Raw genomic sequence first — 17,823 nt, 5'->3', positions numbered from 1 at the left:
CTTACCCCAGATGTGAATTCTTCCACACGGTGTTGTTGGGAAAGAAGCAAACGATTTTCTCCAGAGCCAGATTGAACGTGAAGTCCACTGAGTCTGAGACATACAAATGTGCCACTTGGGCCGTGTGGAATATCGCCACGAATATCCGTCCATCGCTGACGTCAGCAATGAAGTAGTCTTTGCGGTCCAGTTCAGAGTTGAACTTGGCTTTCGAAAATTCCCCGTTCTTGTGTTTTATGTACAGGTCGACTTGATTCTAGGGGAAAGGGGGGAGGAGAGAGAGAGGATCAATAAGTACGATTACAAGTAGTTTATTTACAATTTTAAGACTATTTATTTTGAGATATAAACATATAAAAAAACATTTACTCTTGGGTCGAGTTTTACCACCGTGGATTGTTCAATCCGAGGTTGACCTGGCTATTAAGTATAGGGAAATTCTTGTTTCATCTCAATACCGAGTTGGTAAACCCCAGCATTAACAAGACCACTAACTCCTTTGAGTTTCTCCAAATTTAGCCCTGGATTTAGACATTTTGACCTTATAGAGTCCGAACCGTACATTTCTCTAGACCCGGCCCGTGGACACTTTTGATCGATAGATCTGTTCCCATCTTCAGGTATCCAATCCAGGATTAAACGAGTCCATCTCTCATCCGTTCTATGTGCGATATGTCCTGCCCATTTCCACTTTCACCTCATCATACTATCAATGACATCTCAAACTTTCTCCCTAACCCAAACAATAATTTTCTCTCTTACCCAACCAACAATATTCTCTCTTACCAATTCGTTCCTTTTTCTATCTCTTCTCGTTATTCCCAACACACACCGTAGTTCCTATAAATCCCCATTTTCCGTTTCCCTATATTTCGCCCACTCTGGCTCCAATAAACTTGACCTATTTTCCAAAGAGTAAACATTCTTCTCCACGCGATGCAGCTGAATAGCAATAATCGTCTCTTTTCCTGGAACGCAATTTCCAATGAAAATAGATTTCCATTGAAAATAGACAGCAATTATTCCTCGTGCAAAATTATGTTGACAGGGTCAAATGCTATGGTGCCAAAGGGGGGTGAATAATTCAAGTGGGATGTCACTCCATTCAGAATTTCACACATGAGAAAACATATTGATTCGAAAGAGGATGCCTCGGATGTCATTAAAATTGAAAAGTCTATTTCTTCAAGTTTGAAATGTACGCTTGACTGCTTACAAACGTCCCCAGTTATTAGTTACTTTCGCTGAAATCTACCTTTCGACTGCTTGCATATGCTGCTTGTTATTAGACACTCGCATCTTGATGAATAGAAGATTCGACTTTCAATTAAGGTAGCTTTCAACAGAGCTCTAAATAATTACAGTTCTCAAATTAGACTAACGAGTTTTATTAATAACTCTCACCTATTCGTTATCTTCAAATTCTCATCGACAAAAAAAGAGTGAGACTTCGAAATTTAGAAGTCAGTGGCACATTGAATATATACCAGTTCCAGATGGTTCACTAAAGTTAAGCAACGTTGCGCGTGGTTAGTATCCGGATGGGTGACCATCTGGGCAATCACGTGCTGCTTTTCTCGGCCTGGGTGAAATTCGGTCAGAAAAATTTCCGCCCTGGCCGGTATTCGAACCCAGCAGATACGACCCCAGATAGTCATAATAATCTACTTCGTAAATTCGTAGAAGCTCAACCCGTCCTTTGGGGCTGACCAGCCCCTACACCTAAGCCTCAGTTTGGGCTTTTTGTGTGTGTAATAATCTACTTACAGGACTTGTCCCATTGACAGTGGCAAACATATAGTCGTTCCTCAGCTCAAAATCTTCCACGTTCCTCAGAAGCTCATAGGTCTCTGTCTTGTTGCTGTCTTGAGAGATGGTCCTCGAGATGATTGTGCTCCCTTTCGATTCAATCCGCTGAATGAGCAACGTTCCATTTTTGAGCAGATAAAACCCTTTCACCATTTCCTCGACGATGGAGAAGGATCGCCCGAAATCATGAGTGACATACAGCTGAAATTGGATTTAAAAAAATTAATAAAATATCATAAAATCATTAATACAAACTGAATGCTTAATATTGGTATTGGTATAAGTAGGGCCATCGGCTTTAATAAACGTCCTTTGTCACTGCGACCTGGTTATATTTTTTGTGACATTCCCCTTGCTCAATATGAAGTCGTCCTCACGATGGTTGACTGCGGTTCACGGCGAGCCAGCCACTTTAACATGGCTAGAGCTAGAGACCATCACCCCGGTGTATAGCAGATACAAAAAGATACCTTTTCTTTATTCTGCTATTGCCACTCGGCGAAAGCTAAAGCCGCTAAAACAACAACAACATGAAGTCGTATTTTTCTTTCGGAAAAAGAGACGTTTTCCTCTCTTCTAAAGCTGATTTCCATACTTTTAGCGTGGTAGCGCCTGTACCAAACCGTAGAAAATGCGGTATCTTCAAGAGGAGAAATTGTTTCCGTTTCCGAAAAAAAAAACACCTTTTACTAATGCATAAAAACTAAAGAAAAACACCTTTACACAAGTCCAGTGGTATGCCTCAGGCATTAACTTCGGCCCGGATTCAACTTTACATTTCCTTTTTTTTTTCATAGACATTTTCTTTACCTATTTATTTAAAGTTGACAAAAACATAAATAATTAAAAAAGCGATACAAAAAAAAATGGGTTATGTTAATCATTTCCATTTCAAAACGTACCCTTTTCGTGGGATCAACTCTATCCAGAATATAGAATGTCAGGGGATCGCTCTGCAAGGATACAATCTCGTTGGGGGAGAAGGTGAGATGATACCACTTGATGTTCAGTCCATGGTCTGTGGTCGTGAATAGCAGTTTGTTCCTCACGTCTACAAACAGACACTGGAATCAAAGAAATCACATCAATAATACATTACTTTCCTTCCTATAGGATAAGGAAAGTACCTAAGAAGGAATTACATTAAATCAAATTCATTAAAATGAGTTAAAAATAACGAAGGTTAATACTAAATACTAACCACTGCTTTACAATTAATGTTTAGACTGCTGGGGTAAAGGGACTTTTCAGTCTCATTCTGGCAGGATAAACAAGGTATATTCTATTCTACCTCCTGCCTCGGTGGTGTAGTCAAAACCCTCGCCTGGTAGTTAGAAGGGCGTGGGTTTATTATAGATTTATAAAAAATCTTTCAACTTAGAAGAGGTTTAGAACAGTTTGGTTTACCACGGGCTCACCAAAAGGTTTGCGGCTGAAAAAAGGGAGTCCGCCGGACCAAAATGGTTAGGAACCACTGTAGAATCTTGATAGATCTTTCACATTCAGAACTTTTCTTCCTGTAGGATCTTTTGGGGTTGTTTGCCCCTACACCTAAGCCCAGGAGAGGGCTTTTTGTTTATGGAGATAAGCAAGAGGTCAGTAATATAAGGTAAGCAACGCAGGGAAAGGGAAGAAGGTCATATTAATATTCTATTGAGCAGAAAAAGTTAAAAAGGGGCGTAGAGTAAAAAAAGGTTGATAACCACTGCTCTCGATTAAGATCAGAATGGGTAACAAGGTCTGTGTGTGTAGTATTCCATTATACTATATTTACCATTTGTGTCAAATCTATTATAGGGGAATAGACTTCTCAACCTGAATTCCTTCAGTCCCTTTATCCTTTACTGTGAGTTTAGGATAGAATATACCCTGCTTAGAGCTTATACGGCCAGATTGATACTAAAAACTCTAAAGAGTCCTACGCTCCCGTTGTCTGATGTGATCCAAAGGACTGGGACACGGGATATTGATGACTTGTTGTTTCAACACCTTCTCAGTTTCACACTGTTGTTGCAGTCTGATGTTCTCGATCATCAACTGAGAAGTACGTCGATCAATTTCTCTTGCAATAAAATCCATCAGTTGTTGATGATCCATGTCTGTCATTGCTCTACTAATCTTCTACAAAGGAGTCTTAATCACAGATATCTCAAACAGACAAAAAAATGCAAAGTTAGCACACCTGACACCATGTTTTAGTTTACAGAAAATAAGGAAGAGAACATTTTAGTTGAAAGTTCGTGAAAGACTGAATTATATTTTCACCAGACACCCTCATCATCACTGGCCGAAATCAAGACTCTGACATACTATGACAGTAAGAAGCCTCTAAACACACTGAAAAGAAGTTTTCAAAATCTCAGCAAATTCATCTGAAAGTTTAAATTAAATCATTCATTAAATACATATCTCTTATCGCCGATCTGATGAGAGGCATACTACGGGATGGGCATGCTGCGACACAGACCACACTCTTCTAATGTAGCATTCGTTTCATTGCTACGAAATAAAAACGGCGCGGCGGTGAAACACTCATCTTTTTTTTTTTTTTTTTAATTCACTTCGGGGATAGGCTATTATTATTATTATTATTTTATTTTTGTTTTCAGGTTTGATCAAAGGTTGTAAGCACTGGCCATTCGTCAAAACAGAGTCACTGTGGCAGTGGTTAGTGCCCGTATTGAGATCTGCCCTAACTAACATGACAGCTGAGAGTGTGAATGATTGGGGTGTTGCCATTGCTTCTGCCACGGTAAGACAAACCTTGGGGCCTATTCCTGAAACGGATATACGTGAGTGGGTCTAAGAAATGATGATTATTTTTTGACTTAAACGAGTTGCGTAAATGTATCCAGTTTGAACTTTTCCAAGTCACCTTTGAATAATATTAACTCCATACCCGGTGAATTAATCATAGACATGATATACCCTAGGAACGTATCTTTACCCCAACGTAATAATGGCACTACGTTTACGTTGCAATGTTTTACTGAATTTCAGAAAAACAGGGACCCAAACCGAATGCATTGGCTGTTGGGAGTTCTGACTGAAACTTCGGAAAAAGAAGAACCTTCCTTCATAGAATGTGGGTAAGTTGTGATTCCCGCCCGGGGCGTATTTTATCCTGAACGGATAATGTTTTGTTTAACTCCTCCTTTTACATTCCATCGATTGTGTTACCTCATTTTTAAAAATATTTTGTTCCCAGCCTAGTTGTCTTGGTCGGTAGAGCGTCTGCCTTGTAAGTGTTATGTGGCGGGTTTCATTCCCGCCCGGGGCGTATTTTATCCTGAACGGATAATGATTGTTCTCGGAACGGCTGGCTTTCTCCTATCCTATCTTCCTTCTCTCTTCGAGTTCGGGACGATAAGACCTTAGCAGTTACAGTTCTCTCTATCAAAGCTCAAGGAAAAAAAAAATCAAATAAAATTAAATTAATAATTTTAGCAGTTAAGGTTCCCTCTATCAAACCTCAAAAAAAAAATTAATTGAATTATTGGTTATGTTACAGACGTCTGTTCGCGTTACATTGTGCACTGAACCAGTTCCAGTGGCGTATCTACTCGCTACAGAGTGACATCTATGAGAACATGCTCATTCCAAGACTGACTCATGACTACCAGAATGTTAGAGATAGAATTAGTAGGTAAGTGCTGACAATGTCTACTATTCAATTGATATTTCATACCAACTTTTAGGTAGAATACATATTAATTTAAAATTTAGGGCCCGCGGGTACTCGGGCTTAATTTTTCCCCTTTCACGTACATAGGTTCAAATTGGAGCATACACCTTCGATAATAGTAGTAGCTTGCTGCTGGGTAAAAGAACTCTTCGATTCAGTACTATTCGAGCAGTTTAACTGTGAACAAGCCTTATTGTTGTTTTTTTTTTGTTCTTTATTTATAATTTGTAAATTTATTATGTACTAAATAGGTATACGTGCATAAGACCTTGTTTAGACTGCGGGAGTAAAGGAACTTTTCAGTCTCATTCCGGCTGTATAAACAGGGTATATTCTATTGTTGTTTCCCTTTCTCGTCTTTATGTAGTATGCTGACCAATGCGTTTGAATTAGACGTCAGTTTCTCTAACCAGAGGCCTCCATGTCCCCATATTGACAAGTTCATTGCCCGCTTCCTACCTGAGCTCAACCAGCTGTTCGATCTCTGGGAAATCAAACATTCTAAAAGTAAGTTCCTCTTCAACTTTTCCCGTTTAGTGAATTTAATTAATTTAGACATCCTTTGTAAATTAATATTTATTATATTTACAAAGGATGTCTAAATTAATTAAATTCACTATCCTTTAAAGTCCCCCAGACAAACTAAGCTGGTCTACTTGTTTAAAGTCCCTCAGCCAGACTAGTTTTACACTTAAGAAGATTGTCCATAAATCAATCAAATACGAAAGGTACGTGATAAAGGATTCAACCATTCTGTCAGCCTCAAAATATTTTCGTCCAAGTTTCGAAAATGTCACTTGTTCTTCTGTCTGATAATAGTGTAATAATGATCGCGTTTCTTGTAAAATTGCAGGTAGTTCCATGTTGGAAAATCTATCGGATAGTTTGAAACAATCCAGCATTAGTGATAAGAACAGTCAGGCTGATAACACTGCAACTCAGGACAGACTTATTCGATTGTTCAAAAGTGGTGAGTTCTAAGGCTTTTTTTCCACGTTCCACGAAACGGATTGCATGAAACGCGTTTCACTAGTATGCATTGTGCCTTAGAGTAAGTCCTTTATGTCCCTTAAACGCTCCTAATATGAACGTCTGACACCTAAACTTCTCTCCCGCCTTGGAAGCCAGCAATGATATTATAGGTAAATATGTGGATGGGAGAGGCAAAATGACCTAAAGGACACTTTTAACATGTTCATTATCTCTTCAAAAGTTCAAGGAATTGGACCCAACTTTTTTGTTGAGCTTTCGGACTCCTCTAGTCATATTAATTCCCTGTTTCCTTTCCTTCTATTCTCCCTTACAGTATCCAAATCCTTATGGCCCTTAAAAGAACTTAAGAACTCCTCACTCCGAATCTTCTGTCCCGTTTGGGAAGTCAACAGAGATCCTGGAGGTAAATATTTGGACGCGAGAGGAAAAATGACCTAATGGACCATGTTCATACCTTTAAGCTGTGTCCACACATAGTCGACGCCGTCGATTAACAAGTTGAAGGTCGTGGTCATTGGTTATGTACCGGGTTGAGATAGACAAGGTTGGTAAACTTGCCTTGTTTGTAAGTTACCACTTCCATGCCAAACTGTAGAAACGATATCTTGTCTCAGCTCAACCCGGTACATGACCACAACCGAAGAGGTGAATCTATTTTGTCGAGGCAGCGTAAGGTTTCAGTCGACGTTGATCGACGGCGTCGAATATGTTTGGACACACCTCAAGAGGAACCGCTCTGCAAGAATTCAATGAATTTGACCGAAAGCCCAAGTCCCAACTTTTAATCTCATTAGATGCTTAATATTCATCTCATTATTCAATACAATACCCTCACCATTCCTCCCCTACTGTCTGCCCCACTGTTTACCAACTTACACCCATCACCATTATCTTTACATTTATTCCCCCTCCACCTAGTCTCCTGTACACACAGTATTTGAATTTTTTTTCTCCTAGTCCTAGACATAAGGTCCGCTATTTCTCTCTGTACACACATTATTTGAATTTTTCACCCAGACATAAGGTCAGCTATTTCTCTCCCTCTGCCTGTCATCGATCTTACATTCAAAGTTCCTATTCTCACTTTCCACTCTTTCTGCTTGGTTTTCGGAATTCTCTAGTCATAATAATAATTCGCTGTTTCTTTTACTCCTTTATTTCTGTTTAACTGTTTTTTTTTTTTTTTTTTTTTTTTAATTTTTTTTGTTTTTTTTTCCCACTAAAAGTTATTTGTGATTTATTACCAATCAAATATTGTATAGGACGTTATTTAGACTGCGAGAATAAAGGGACTTTTCAGTCCTTTGCTGGCAGTATAAACAAGGTATATTCTATTCTCTTCTCTCTTGCAGTATCCAAATGCATCCTAGGCTGTCTGAAACGCAATCTGTACTCCGGTCTTCCCTGTTTCTATGATTTGTTACCTCTGCTGTGTTTATTCGAGAATTACGAATCAGATGATGAACTGAAGACAACGTGTAAGGGTACGATTGCCATGTTAGCTCAGGCAGTGGTACTACCAGAACACATACCGGCTGTGTTAGATAGTGTTACCAAGGTAAGAGATGTTTAACTAGGAATTTTTAATTGTGTTAAGCATAGTATTGTAAAATTTATCCATTTATTTTATATGTTACCGGCATTCTATATAATCCAGCATTCTATAGAATGTCTAGGTATTCTATAGAATGCCCAATGTGTTCAAATTTGACCAGGCAATTCATGAAATTATACCGATTTCACAATCGGACAGGCGGACCTGACCAGGTGTACCTTTCTGGTTTACCTGAAAGTGAGTGGCTGGCCTAACAAGGCTGGCATGTTCCATTCAATCTTTGTCTAACTATAGGTCTCACAAATGAACTCCTGGCTAGCGCGACTCTCCTGTCTGGAATTTCTCAAGTGCTTCCTATTCTATAACCTGGCCACAGTGAGTAGTAAGCCCGAGTGGTGTACTCGGATCTATTCCCTGGTACTTACACTCCTACGGGATGAACGAGTGGAGATAAGGGAGAAGTCGGGCATTGTACTCAGCAGTCTCATCCATGTGAACTTCATACAAGACCAGAATGAACTTTATGTGAGTACCCTACTGACCTGGATCTAGACTTAAACATCCTAAAATTGAGGCGTGATTTGGAAGAAGGGCGTAACGTCACTTACGCCTTTTTTTGGGCGTTTAAATACGACTGTGAAAAGATTTTCTTTCTATCCCTTTTCTACGAGCAGATATGGCCAATTTTGGGGATTCGGACCCAGCACATCAAGGTTTAGGTTTAGTGCTCTAAAAGTTTCTGTGTTAGTGATTGGCCTCCATTTATCATTTGTATCATTTTCCTTCCTATTTATACAGTAAGTCTGGAGTGGTCTGAACTTCCTAGTCTCTCGAGTTAAAACGTAGACCTCCCTATCGTTCGGTGAATTAATGGGTTGTGAAAATTAAGAATGAACTATGACTTATTCTTACCTATATCAAATCTCATAATTTCCCATTTCCCAGGAACGCCTGCTCAAGATGTGTAGGAAGCGTTACTCTAGAAAGCCCACTAGCAGCGATGTAATTACAACCCATGCTGGCGTCATAGGATTGTGTGCCTTTGTAAACGCCAGTCCCTATGATGTGGTAGCGCCCGTTCCGGAGATATTTCAAGTGCTAGGGGAACATCTGTGTGACCCACAACCTATACCTGTGAGTACGAAAATATCAGCTCAATTTAATTTAGAATGTAGGAAAATATTGGGGAGCGCGTAGGAAAATGGGCTAATAGCTGACTCCTTTGCATTTGTAAACAACAACAATTTAATTTAGAATAGAATATACCTCTTTTATCTTCATGGGATGGGACTGAAAAGTCCCTTTTCGTCCGCAGTCTAACCAAAGTCTTGTATATTTGGACTTTTATCTTATAATTCTCGAGTTTGTGAAAAAAGTAAGATCTAATGTTGAACTACGTATGTCGATCTATTAGGCAATAACTCTCGAACAGTCCCTTTTCTTTCTTTATTCTGCCCACTCGGCAAAAGCTAAAGCCGCTAAAACAACAACAGTCCCTTTTCTGTGAGGTCTAAACTTCACTGCACTATTAGTAAATTTAACAAAGTCAAATTCCATCATTTTTCTAGGCAACAATAAGAAAAACTCTGGGAGATTTCAAGCGAACACATCACGGGAATTGGGAAATTCACAAGCTCAAATTTACCGAGCAACAGCTTGAAGTGTTGGATGAACTGATTATTCCTCCCAGTTACTATGCCTAGAGTATCCACTGTCCACATTCCAGTGGATAAGTCTGATACTTTCTAGGCCTGGACAAAGGCTAGGAAATTTTTGCCTTGGACAGAGCTCAGGAAAATAACTGGGCCTTGATTTGAGGTAATACCCTCAACTGATTATTCCTCCCAGTTACTATGCCTAGAGTATCCACTGTCCACATTCCAGTGGATAAGTCTGATACTTTCTAGGCCTGGACAATGGCTAGGAAATTTTTGCCTTGGAGAGAGCTCAGGAAAATACCTGGGCCTTGATTTGAGGTAATACCCTTCATTTTACCTTGGACATACGAGTAGCGCGGGAAAATACTTGAGCCTTGAGGCACCCTCCGTGATCCCTGAGTTAATTCCCCTTAGGAACAGCTAGACACTCCTTTTGCGAGATTACTTACGAGGTATGGATTACGTGGTATGCACAGTTTACGATTTATGTGAGCTTTCCTAGATGTTTTTCCCTGGAAATGAACGGTCGGAGGTCTAAAAGCTTTACGAAAGTCCTTTTACGAGTAGCGCGGGAAAATACTTGAGCCTTGAGGCACCCTCCGTGATCCCTGAGTTAATTCCCCTTAGGAACAGCTAGACACTCCTTGTGCGAGATTACTTACGAGGTATGGACGACGTGGTATGCACAGTTTACGTTTTATGTGAGCTTCCCTAGATGTTTTTCCCTGGAAATGAACGGTCGGAGGTCTAAAAGCTTTACGAAAGTCCTTGTATATTTCCTCATGGACTATGCATATCACGTGTTTATTTGTGTTTGAGGCCTGGTCTCCTTAAATGTTTCTGTTCTTATGATGACAGTTGTAATTTCTTTAATACGTTCCGTCTCCGTCGCGACGTTGAATACTCGAGTCGGAAGCATGCTCTTATGAAAGAACCTAGTCGGGACGGAAATGGGACGTATTCGGGATGAAGAAGGAATGTATTTGGGACGGAGACAGAACTTATTTGGGATCTCAGGAACAGCTAGACACTCCTTGTGCGAGATTACTTACGAGGTATGGACTACGTGGTGTGCACAGTTTACGATTTATGTGAGCTTTCCTAGATGTTTTTTCCCTGGAAATGAACGATCGGAGGTCTAAAAGCTTTACGAAAGTCCTTGTATATTTCCTCATGAACTATGCATATAACGCGTTTATTTGTGTTTGAGGCCTGGTCTCCTTAAATGTTTCTGTTCTTATGATGACAGCTGTAATTTAAGTAGCGCGCAAACTTATATGTCCCGAATACGTTTCGTCGTCAAAATTGACCAATCAAATGCCTTGAGACTATGCTTAGCACGAACTTAAGAGCCAGCATTTTGTTCATAAATATGGGTGTAAGTCCCAAATATGTTCCGTCTCAGTCCCAAATACGTTCCGTCTCCATCGCGACGTTGAATACTCGAGTCGGAAGCATGCTCTTATGAAAGAACCTAGTCGGGACGGAAATGGGACGTATTCGGGATGGAGAAGGAATGTATTTGGGACGGAGGCGGAACTTATTCTATTCGGTGTGGAGACGGAACTTATTTGGAACGGAGACGGAACGTATTCGGTACGGGGGCGAAACTTATTCGGGACTTATAATTGTGCTTGCTGCTTTATACGTAACCCGTTCGAAAAACTAAATAATATATCGATAGGACCAAAATCTGTTAGCTACCGTGTAAAAGACCATTTTAGAAAATCATTATCACAATGTTTTCGAGAGCTCGAAATTCTAAAAATACTGTATTACCTCGTCTTAAATGAAGCTCTCTGTAATGGGAGAAGGAAAGGAACTTTTTCGTTCTATCTAAATTATACTGTTTGAATGTACTAAAAAAAAAAAAAAAGATTTTTTTTTTTTTTTTATAAATTTTTTTTTTTGATTTAAAAAAAAAAAAAAAAAAAAAAAAAAAAAAAAAAAACAGAGAGCTTCAGCAAATTTTCAACCTCGTCTTTTTGTTGAAAGGTGTTAGGTGGTGATAGTAGACAAATAAATTTTATTTTATCGTTTTCCATAGTTTATTCTTCTTTTTTTCCTACCTTTTTCCTATGTTAACTAGAAGAATAATAATAAATTTTAGTACTAGAGAGTACCACAAAAATTCATTTCGAATCCCCGTAATGCTTTAGCAACATCAAATAAATTCTCGTATATCATGTAAGGAAACGGAATCAATGTTTGAACTTGATCTTACAAATGTTTCTCTGCCTTTTCATGTCGTTGATGGAATTCAAATCGGAGTCCTCCGGTTACAAATCCAATAGCTTAGCTCGTATATCATGTAAGGAAACGGAATCAATGTTTGAACTTGATCTTACAAATGTTTCTCTGCCTTTTCATGTCGTTGATGGAATTCAAACCGGAGTCCTCCGGTTACAAATCCAATAGCTTAGCCTACTGCACGGACGCGTATATCATGTTATGTTATCAGAATTAGAGGAATTGAAGTGTTTCAAGCTATGTCGAATAAAGGATGTATTTTGCTTGAATGTCTTGTTGCATCGCGTGCACCGGTATTGTATCAGATGTGTTTTCATATGCCGCGTCAGGAACTTCTTGATTCGGAATGTTGCATTGCACTTGTGACATCTCTGTGTATATCCAGATTTCCGTTCCATATGTACGGAGACATGATTGGTGTAGTCGCGCTTGTCAATGTAACTCTTGCCACAGTAGTTGCACACATATTTGCCCTCGTGTTGAGAATGTTTGATGCGGCGATGGCGGATAAGGTTGGAGAGATAGGTAAAGTTGAGTGAACAGTTGGTGCAGCTAAAGCGCCGGACTTTGAGGTGTTTGTTATAGTGAGCATTGAGGTTGGAGAAGAGGGCGAAGGATTGATTGCAAATCTTGCACTTGGCCGGAGCGTAGCCTGGTGAAATAGAACAAATGAAATTGAAATTATTGCTGCGTTATCCTATGGGCCTATGATTTACCTGTCTACCAATCTGTTTTCTTGAATGAAGTTTTCATTGGGATTTACACTATTGATTTTTTTTTCTCTCTCTTTGTAACTGTAGAGAACGTTGAAATAGCTATATTTACCTGTGTGCTTTAAAAGATGTTGTTTCATATACGACTTCAGTGTAAAACTCAAATTGCAAATGGGGCACGAAAACTGTTTAAATTTCCAATGAGTACTGATTATATGATTCCTCAAATTCGTTCGATGCCCATATGTTTGTGTACAAAGTTTACAGTGGTAAGGGCGGATTTTCGTGTGCTTACGATGATGTACAAATAGATTTCCACTATTGTTCGTTGTATAATTGCAGATTATACATGAGTAAATTGCTTTACTAATAGTTTGATTTTTCGCAAGCAAAAGGGCACGACAAATTTTAATGTGATGTTGAAATGTATTTTTTGTTTTCAATACTTTATAGCAATCTTTGGACGTGCAAATATAACATTGCTCTTCTGATTCGTTTTCTTGGGGTTTTTTATGTTTAGTTTTTCTAACTGTTTTCAATAAGTTTTGACCTGAAATCATTCCAAACAGAAATATGTTATGTATCAGATGTTGAAGTAAAACTTTGTAACTGTTCTTATTATGCATTCCATCCTGTGTGGCTGATTGTACATAAAGGTGTGTATTTTAGTCATTTATATTACATTTGCTACTGCTGGTACTACTGGTAGGAACATGCTTGTGATTTCAGTAGAAAACGTCTCCTATTCTTACCTTTGTATTTGAATAGTTTTTTTTTTTTTTTTTTTTTTTAACAGATCTTTCACCTTTTAATTATACTTAACTACTTATACTTTTTACCTCCTGTTAAAACTGTTACCCTGTTACAGCAATACTCACCTTAGTAATCACATCCTTAGAAGTATTCAAGTTTCCTGGGGTGAGAGCCCTTTTCATACGATGGACTATCTCATCTTCATCTGTCTGACGATTGTCAATTGTTAAAACATCATTTTCCACCTTTTCTTTGTATATGTGAAGACCAATGACATTTGTCCAGCAGTAAAACAGAATTGACAGGTGTAAAATTTGTCGTAGTGATTTCATTTTCTCAAAAGATCAGGTATGACCAAAACTTCATAGTTGTGAACTAGTAGAGACACTCAAGAACAATGACATGATATTGCTGATAAGTCTATTTGTACACACAAATCCACAGTTTGATTACATTGCTGTTATCACAAAAAATGGAGAAAAACAAGTGAAGGAATTGAATTCTATGGCACTAGATTCCAGAAAGATTTTATGAAAAATTAGTAGGTATGAAAATAAAAATGGGTTCTTTGCTTAAAAGAAGAAATATGAATGGATTCAAAATTTAACACTGAAGGGTTCTTATATGCATTTGAAAATGTGCAGTAGGGTATTGAGTTGCATTAAAAAAATATTGCAAAAGTTGCACTTTTCCTGACCCACAGAAGATGAGGGTCAACAAAAATCAATATAGTTAAGTAGACGGGTAGGTGTATACTTGATCACTTTGTTTGAGGATTTGTTGCTTCTTTCTAATCTTTCTCCGATGATCAAAGTCCAAAAAGAACAGACATAATACGATAACTGATAAACACTGATATTACCTGTGACTGTCTTCTTCCAATCTAGTGTTGCTGGGCTCATGTGATGAGGTTATTCAGTCTTACCTGTACATTCAATAATTTGCTCTGCCAATTTCTGCCCAAGTGGTTTCTGCCTTTTCATATGAACATTGAACGCTTCTGTTGTAAATTAAGCCTAAGAAAAGAAAAACAGCTCTAAAACTATACTAGATAAATGTTATACTTGTTCGTATACTTTGCATTTGGACCAAAAGTCGCTGATATTATATTTCTGCAGAAAGTAATTTAAGTTTTTCCGATAGTAGTAACTTTCGTTGGAGTGGAAAATTTTCCTATGACGACGTAGACAGGAGTAGAATTTGGTGCTAAAGATGCAGTTGTTGATATGACATTTGAACACATGGTCTTGGTGGTAGATACGCTCATGGGCTAGTTTGTTACTTAACACTCTTGCTGAATAGTTGCACTTGGTACACTTGTACGGTTTGTGGTTGTCGTGAATACGCTCATGATTGAGTAGGGTTGAAAGCTGAGCAAAAGTATTGTTACACAGGAGGCATGAGAACGGTCGATCTTTTCCGTGAATTCTCATGTGAATGTTAAAATTTGTCTTGCCTAAAAAACAACGAGGAATAGTGATGTTTATGTAGAAGGAAGCTCATTGGATACCTACTAATGGTTAAATTGTGAAATTTCCATTTTCTTGTCCAGACATGCTTAGATCATCATAGGATCAACGTTGACCCGAAGGTCATCATAAAAACATACATTAGTAAAATAGTGAGCGATAAAGGAAATGTTCACAGGACACCTTCTATTTTCTATTGTAAACTTGGGGTTCCCGTAGTATTGTCATTTAAACCTGAACTTGAGTCTAAACATTGTGCTTACCCAAAATAGTTTTGTTACAAAAGGCGCAGTAAATTTTACTGTGCGTTTTCAAATGCTTTTGAAATTCAAATGCAGTTTTGATAGTTTTGGAACAAAATTGACACCAGTACGCTTTCCCGAGGTCGTGAGTTTTCAAATGCTTGTACAAGTTTCCCTCGAACCTGTATGTTTTATTACATTGGTGGCATTTAAATTGTCTATGTTCTGAAATCAAAGTCGGTTAAGTGGAGAATGTATTTAAACTTTTAAACGAAACATTATCTCCTCCTCATGATAATTTTTCAGCCCTAAAGTTTAGTTTACGAGTACCCATGTACATACATCATCTGTTCTGTTTCATTCTGAGTGACTTCCAATATTTCTTGTGACTTTGCTGTCTGTTTTCTTTGAATGAAGTTTTCATTGGGATTTACACCATTGATTTTTTTTCTCTCTCTTTGTAACTGTAGAGAACGTTGAAATAGTTGGTCAATCAGGTCACCTGAAAAGGAGAAAATTATTAGACTGTCACATTTTTGATTACAACTATTACTATTACAAACACTTTTAATTGGTGAAAACCGCATCTTCCTAGCTCATCTAGAAGTGGGTTAGAATTTGTATACGTGAGTCAGTGAGTGAGTGAGTGAGTGAGTCAGTTACACAAGGGGCTGTATATATTTTAGACAAGTTACAAGCACTGGTTCATTGAGTTCATTCATTCAAGAAATTAAGAGGCAGCTGGCAAAGTGGCAAACTTTTTTGCTGATGTTTTTTTTTATATTAGAAGTGCGTAAGTGCGTTTGCGTTTGAAAGGTCAACGTTTGAGTTTGAATATTCACCGGTTAAGACGCGTTTACATGAGCAAACTGAAAAATGATCGACGCATTGCATAATCCAAAAAATAAATACCAGGCGCAATTTGACAAATGAAAATCTTGTTTCTTCCCGAACAGAACAGAATTTGTCCCATTGATTTTCCAAAAAAGAGAGTAAAATAGGTAGGTATCTCACAGGTGTTTAGTGGTAGGATTTCCTACCCTTCAAAATTCCTTTGGATAGGTATTGGCCTTTCTTCAGTCTACGGAGCTTTTTATACGATCAACATTTTCGCCTCAGTTTCATCCAAATTGGACAAACTGTTAGCCAGACAACAAAAGGAAAGATCAAGTTAAACCTAGACCTCACTTCGTTTGTTTAATCAAGGTATGTACCTGTAAAACTTGATCTCCATGATTTGAACTAGGTAGGTACCTACTAGTAATACCTAGGATATTATAGGTACATAAGTACCTACCTACATGATACGGAGTTTTTATAATTTAGCTGTTTTCACATTACCTACTCAGTGGAATCTGGAATATACCTATCCAGTGGACGAGTTTAATTCCTGAAATACCTACCTATTGTGCGAGCAGTATAAATAAGCACTATTATTATTATTATTATTTAGATCACCTAAAATATCTCGGTGACGTCTAAGCACTCACCTGGTCAACAGAAGGGCATGGGTTCGATTCAGTTGAGGCGTTATTTTATTACATACATAGGTACCTATATTAATTTCTGGAACCGCTTTCGCATTAACCATTTATGTAACAAATTTGAATAGTATACGATGTCTGAAATATGTATATGTACTTGTTGAGTGGTATTAATAATCACGGCATGAATCGGATTCATCCAAAGTCTCATGATAATATTGTTCCTGTTGAATATGTCGTCCAAAGTTTTTATTTTTACTCCGGCCATGTTTTGTTTTCTTATTCTTTTTATATTTAGAGAAATGTTTTCTTTTATGTTGATTAATTTCCTGCTTTGTTTCACAATTAATTCCACATATATCACAATGATATCTGGCTTGATCTTTGATATTATAATGCACATCAAGGTGATATTCGTATTGCTTCCAATTGTTGAAACTTGTGTTACAATATTGACAAATGAAGTATTCTTTGCTGGCTTCATCAGTTTTATTACCATTGTCATGAAAGTCTTTCATTCTATCTAGATCTTTAAGTCCTTCTTTTTCTGATTTTGACTCACTGCTATTCACATTCATTTTGCTTTTTATTTTATTTAAATTAATTTTAATACCATCAGATTGACTGTTTCTGAAGTATTTCACACTTCGTGACGTGATGTTCTGCTTAGCCTGATCATGTGGAAAAATCATTGGAAATGTACTCTCGTGGTCATAATAATGGAATAATGTTTTGTTTTTTAAACCACCATTTAGTATTTTGTCGCACTTTTGTTTCTCTCTTGTTTCAGTATACTCACTCTCTTTCTCCCGCTCGGTTTTGTGTACATATGATGGGTGTTTCTTAATAATGTGTTTTATTAACAAGCTCTGAGACTGACTTGCATATCTGCACTTCCAACATTTCATAGGACAGTTACACAGGTTTTTAATATGGTTGAATATTGTAGCTATAGATTTAGTTATGACAACTTTATCACAATGGATACACTTGTCCCCTGTAAGAGTGTTATCGGGTTAAATATGGTCTGATTTTACTCAAAGTGATTAAAAGAAGAGATTATTGAGGAGGGGAATAATAATGGTGGTACATAACCAGATATACATACCTCTAGCCTCTAGGTATTTCTCATAGTGCAGTTTGACGATGGGGATGTGTACTAAATAATCAAATGAATAAAATAAATCACCTGTAGCTAGTTGGAAAATAAAT

At 37.9% G+C, this 17,823-nt stretch overlaps 4 protein-coding genes and 2 long non-coding RNA genes across 8 annotated transcripts in view; 1 reads left to right on the top strand and 5 right to left on the bottom strand.

Annotated features, from left to right (window-relative positions):
- The window catches only part of LOC103519344 (sortilin-related receptor), a 99,977-nt gene that overhangs the window by 21,722 nt on the left and 60,432 nt on the right, over positions 1-17,823 (bottom strand). Inside the window, exons 2-4 of the mRNA XM_026830897.1 lie at positions 2,712-2,873; positions 1,768-2,010; positions 6-256 (exon numbers count right to left, since the gene is read on the bottom strand). Of these exons, the coding sequence (XP_026686698.1) occupies positions 6-256; positions 1,768-2,010; positions 2,712-2,873 (656 nt within the window). The remainder of the gene's footprint in view (positions 1-5; positions 257-1,767; positions 2,011-2,711; positions 2,874-17,823) is intronic.
- LOC103519144 (proteasome activator complex subunit 4-like) lies at positions 4,424-10,156 on the top strand. 3 transcript variants are annotated; one of them, XR_003394192.1, is made up of 11 exons: positions 4,424-4,561; positions 4,810-4,898; positions 5,321-5,455; positions 5,862-6,001; positions 6,348-6,464; positions 6,801-6,890; positions 7,840-8,045; positions 8,337-8,567; positions 8,988-9,176; positions 9,611-9,860; positions 10,019-10,156. XR_003394192.1 is itself a non-coding variant. In XM_008484230.3 (11 exons), the coding sequence occupies exons 1-11, from the start codon at positions 4,511-4,513 to the stop codon at positions 9,901-9,903; spliced, it is 1,383 nt and encodes a 460-aa protein (XP_008482452.1). In that variant the 5' UTR covers positions 4,424-4,510; the 3' UTR covers positions 9,904-10,156. The 3 variants fall into 3 exon arrangements, 2 of the variants coding, with proteins under 2 accessions (XP_008482452.1, XP_008482463.1); XM_008484230.3 differs by having other exon boundaries at positions 9,611-9,732; positions 9,891-10,156; XM_008484241.3 differs by lacking the exon at positions 6,801-6,890 and having other exon boundaries at positions 9,611-9,732; positions 9,891-10,156.
- On the bottom strand, positions 10,377-11,570 carry LOC113471577. Its single transcript, XR_003394218.1, has 2 exons — positions 11,230-11,570; positions 10,377-10,712 (listed from the first exon to the last, which is right to left on the bottom strand). It is a non-coding gene; the product is annotated as an uncharacterized LOC113471577 (long non-coding RNA).
- The window catches only part of LOC103519194 (zinc finger protein 551-like), a 64,157-nt gene continuing 58,345 nt past the window's right edge, over positions 12,012-17,823 (bottom strand). Inside the window, exon 3 of the mRNA XM_008484281.3 lies at positions 12,012-12,602. Coding sequence (XP_008482503.1) covers positions 12,145-12,602 — 458 coding nt within the window. The 3' untranslated portion in view covers positions 12,012-12,144. The remainder of the gene's footprint in view (positions 12,603-17,823) is intronic.
- LOC113471579 lies at positions 13,572-14,270 on the bottom strand. Its single transcript, XR_003394220.1, has 2 exons — positions 14,173-14,270; positions 13,572-13,873 (listed from the first exon to the last, which is right to left on the bottom strand). It is a non-coding gene; the product is annotated as an uncharacterized LOC113471579 (long non-coding RNA).
- Positions 14,307-15,484, bottom strand: LOC113471570 (zinc finger protein 3 homolog). Its single transcript, XM_026830813.1, has 2 exons — positions 15,149-15,484; positions 14,307-14,872 (listed from the first exon to the last, which is right to left on the bottom strand). The coding sequence occupies exon 2, from the start codon at positions 14,847-14,849 to the stop codon at positions 14,475-14,477; it is 375 nt and encodes a 124-aa protein (XP_026686614.1). The 5' UTR covers positions 14,850-14,872; positions 15,149-15,484; the 3' UTR covers positions 14,307-14,474.

Source organism: Diaphorina citri, unplaced genomic scaffold (assembly GCF_000475195.1).
Source record: "Diaphorina citri unplaced genomic scaffold, Diaci psyllid genome assembly version 1.1 scaffold64, whole genome shotgun sequence".
Taxonomy (NCBI): Eukaryota; Metazoa; Arthropoda; class Insecta; order Hemiptera; family Psyllidae; genus Diaphorina; species Diaphorina citri.
Note: the sequence above shows the minus strand (reverse complement) of the source record. Positions and strands in the feature narration are given on the sequence as shown.

Excerpts from the sequence above, each read along its gene's own strand:
- LOC113471570 (XM_026830813.1), bottom strand. The coding sequence starts at position 14,849 with ATGAGAATTCACGGAAAAGATCGACCGTTCTCATGCCTCCTGTGTAAC.
- LOC103519144 (XM_008484230.3), top strand. The coding sequence starts at position 4,511 with ATGACAGCTGAGAGTGTGAATGATTGGGGTGTTGCCATTGCTTCTGCC. Across the intron at positions 4,562-4,809 it reads TTGCCATTGCTTCTGCCACG|AAAAACAGGGACCCAAACCG; the intron begins GTAAGACAAACC and ends ACTGAATTTCAG. Across the intron at positions 6,002-6,347 it reads GGAAATCAAACATTCTAAAA|GTAGTTCCATGTTGGAAAAT; the intron begins GTAAGTTCCTCT and ends GTAAAATTGCAG.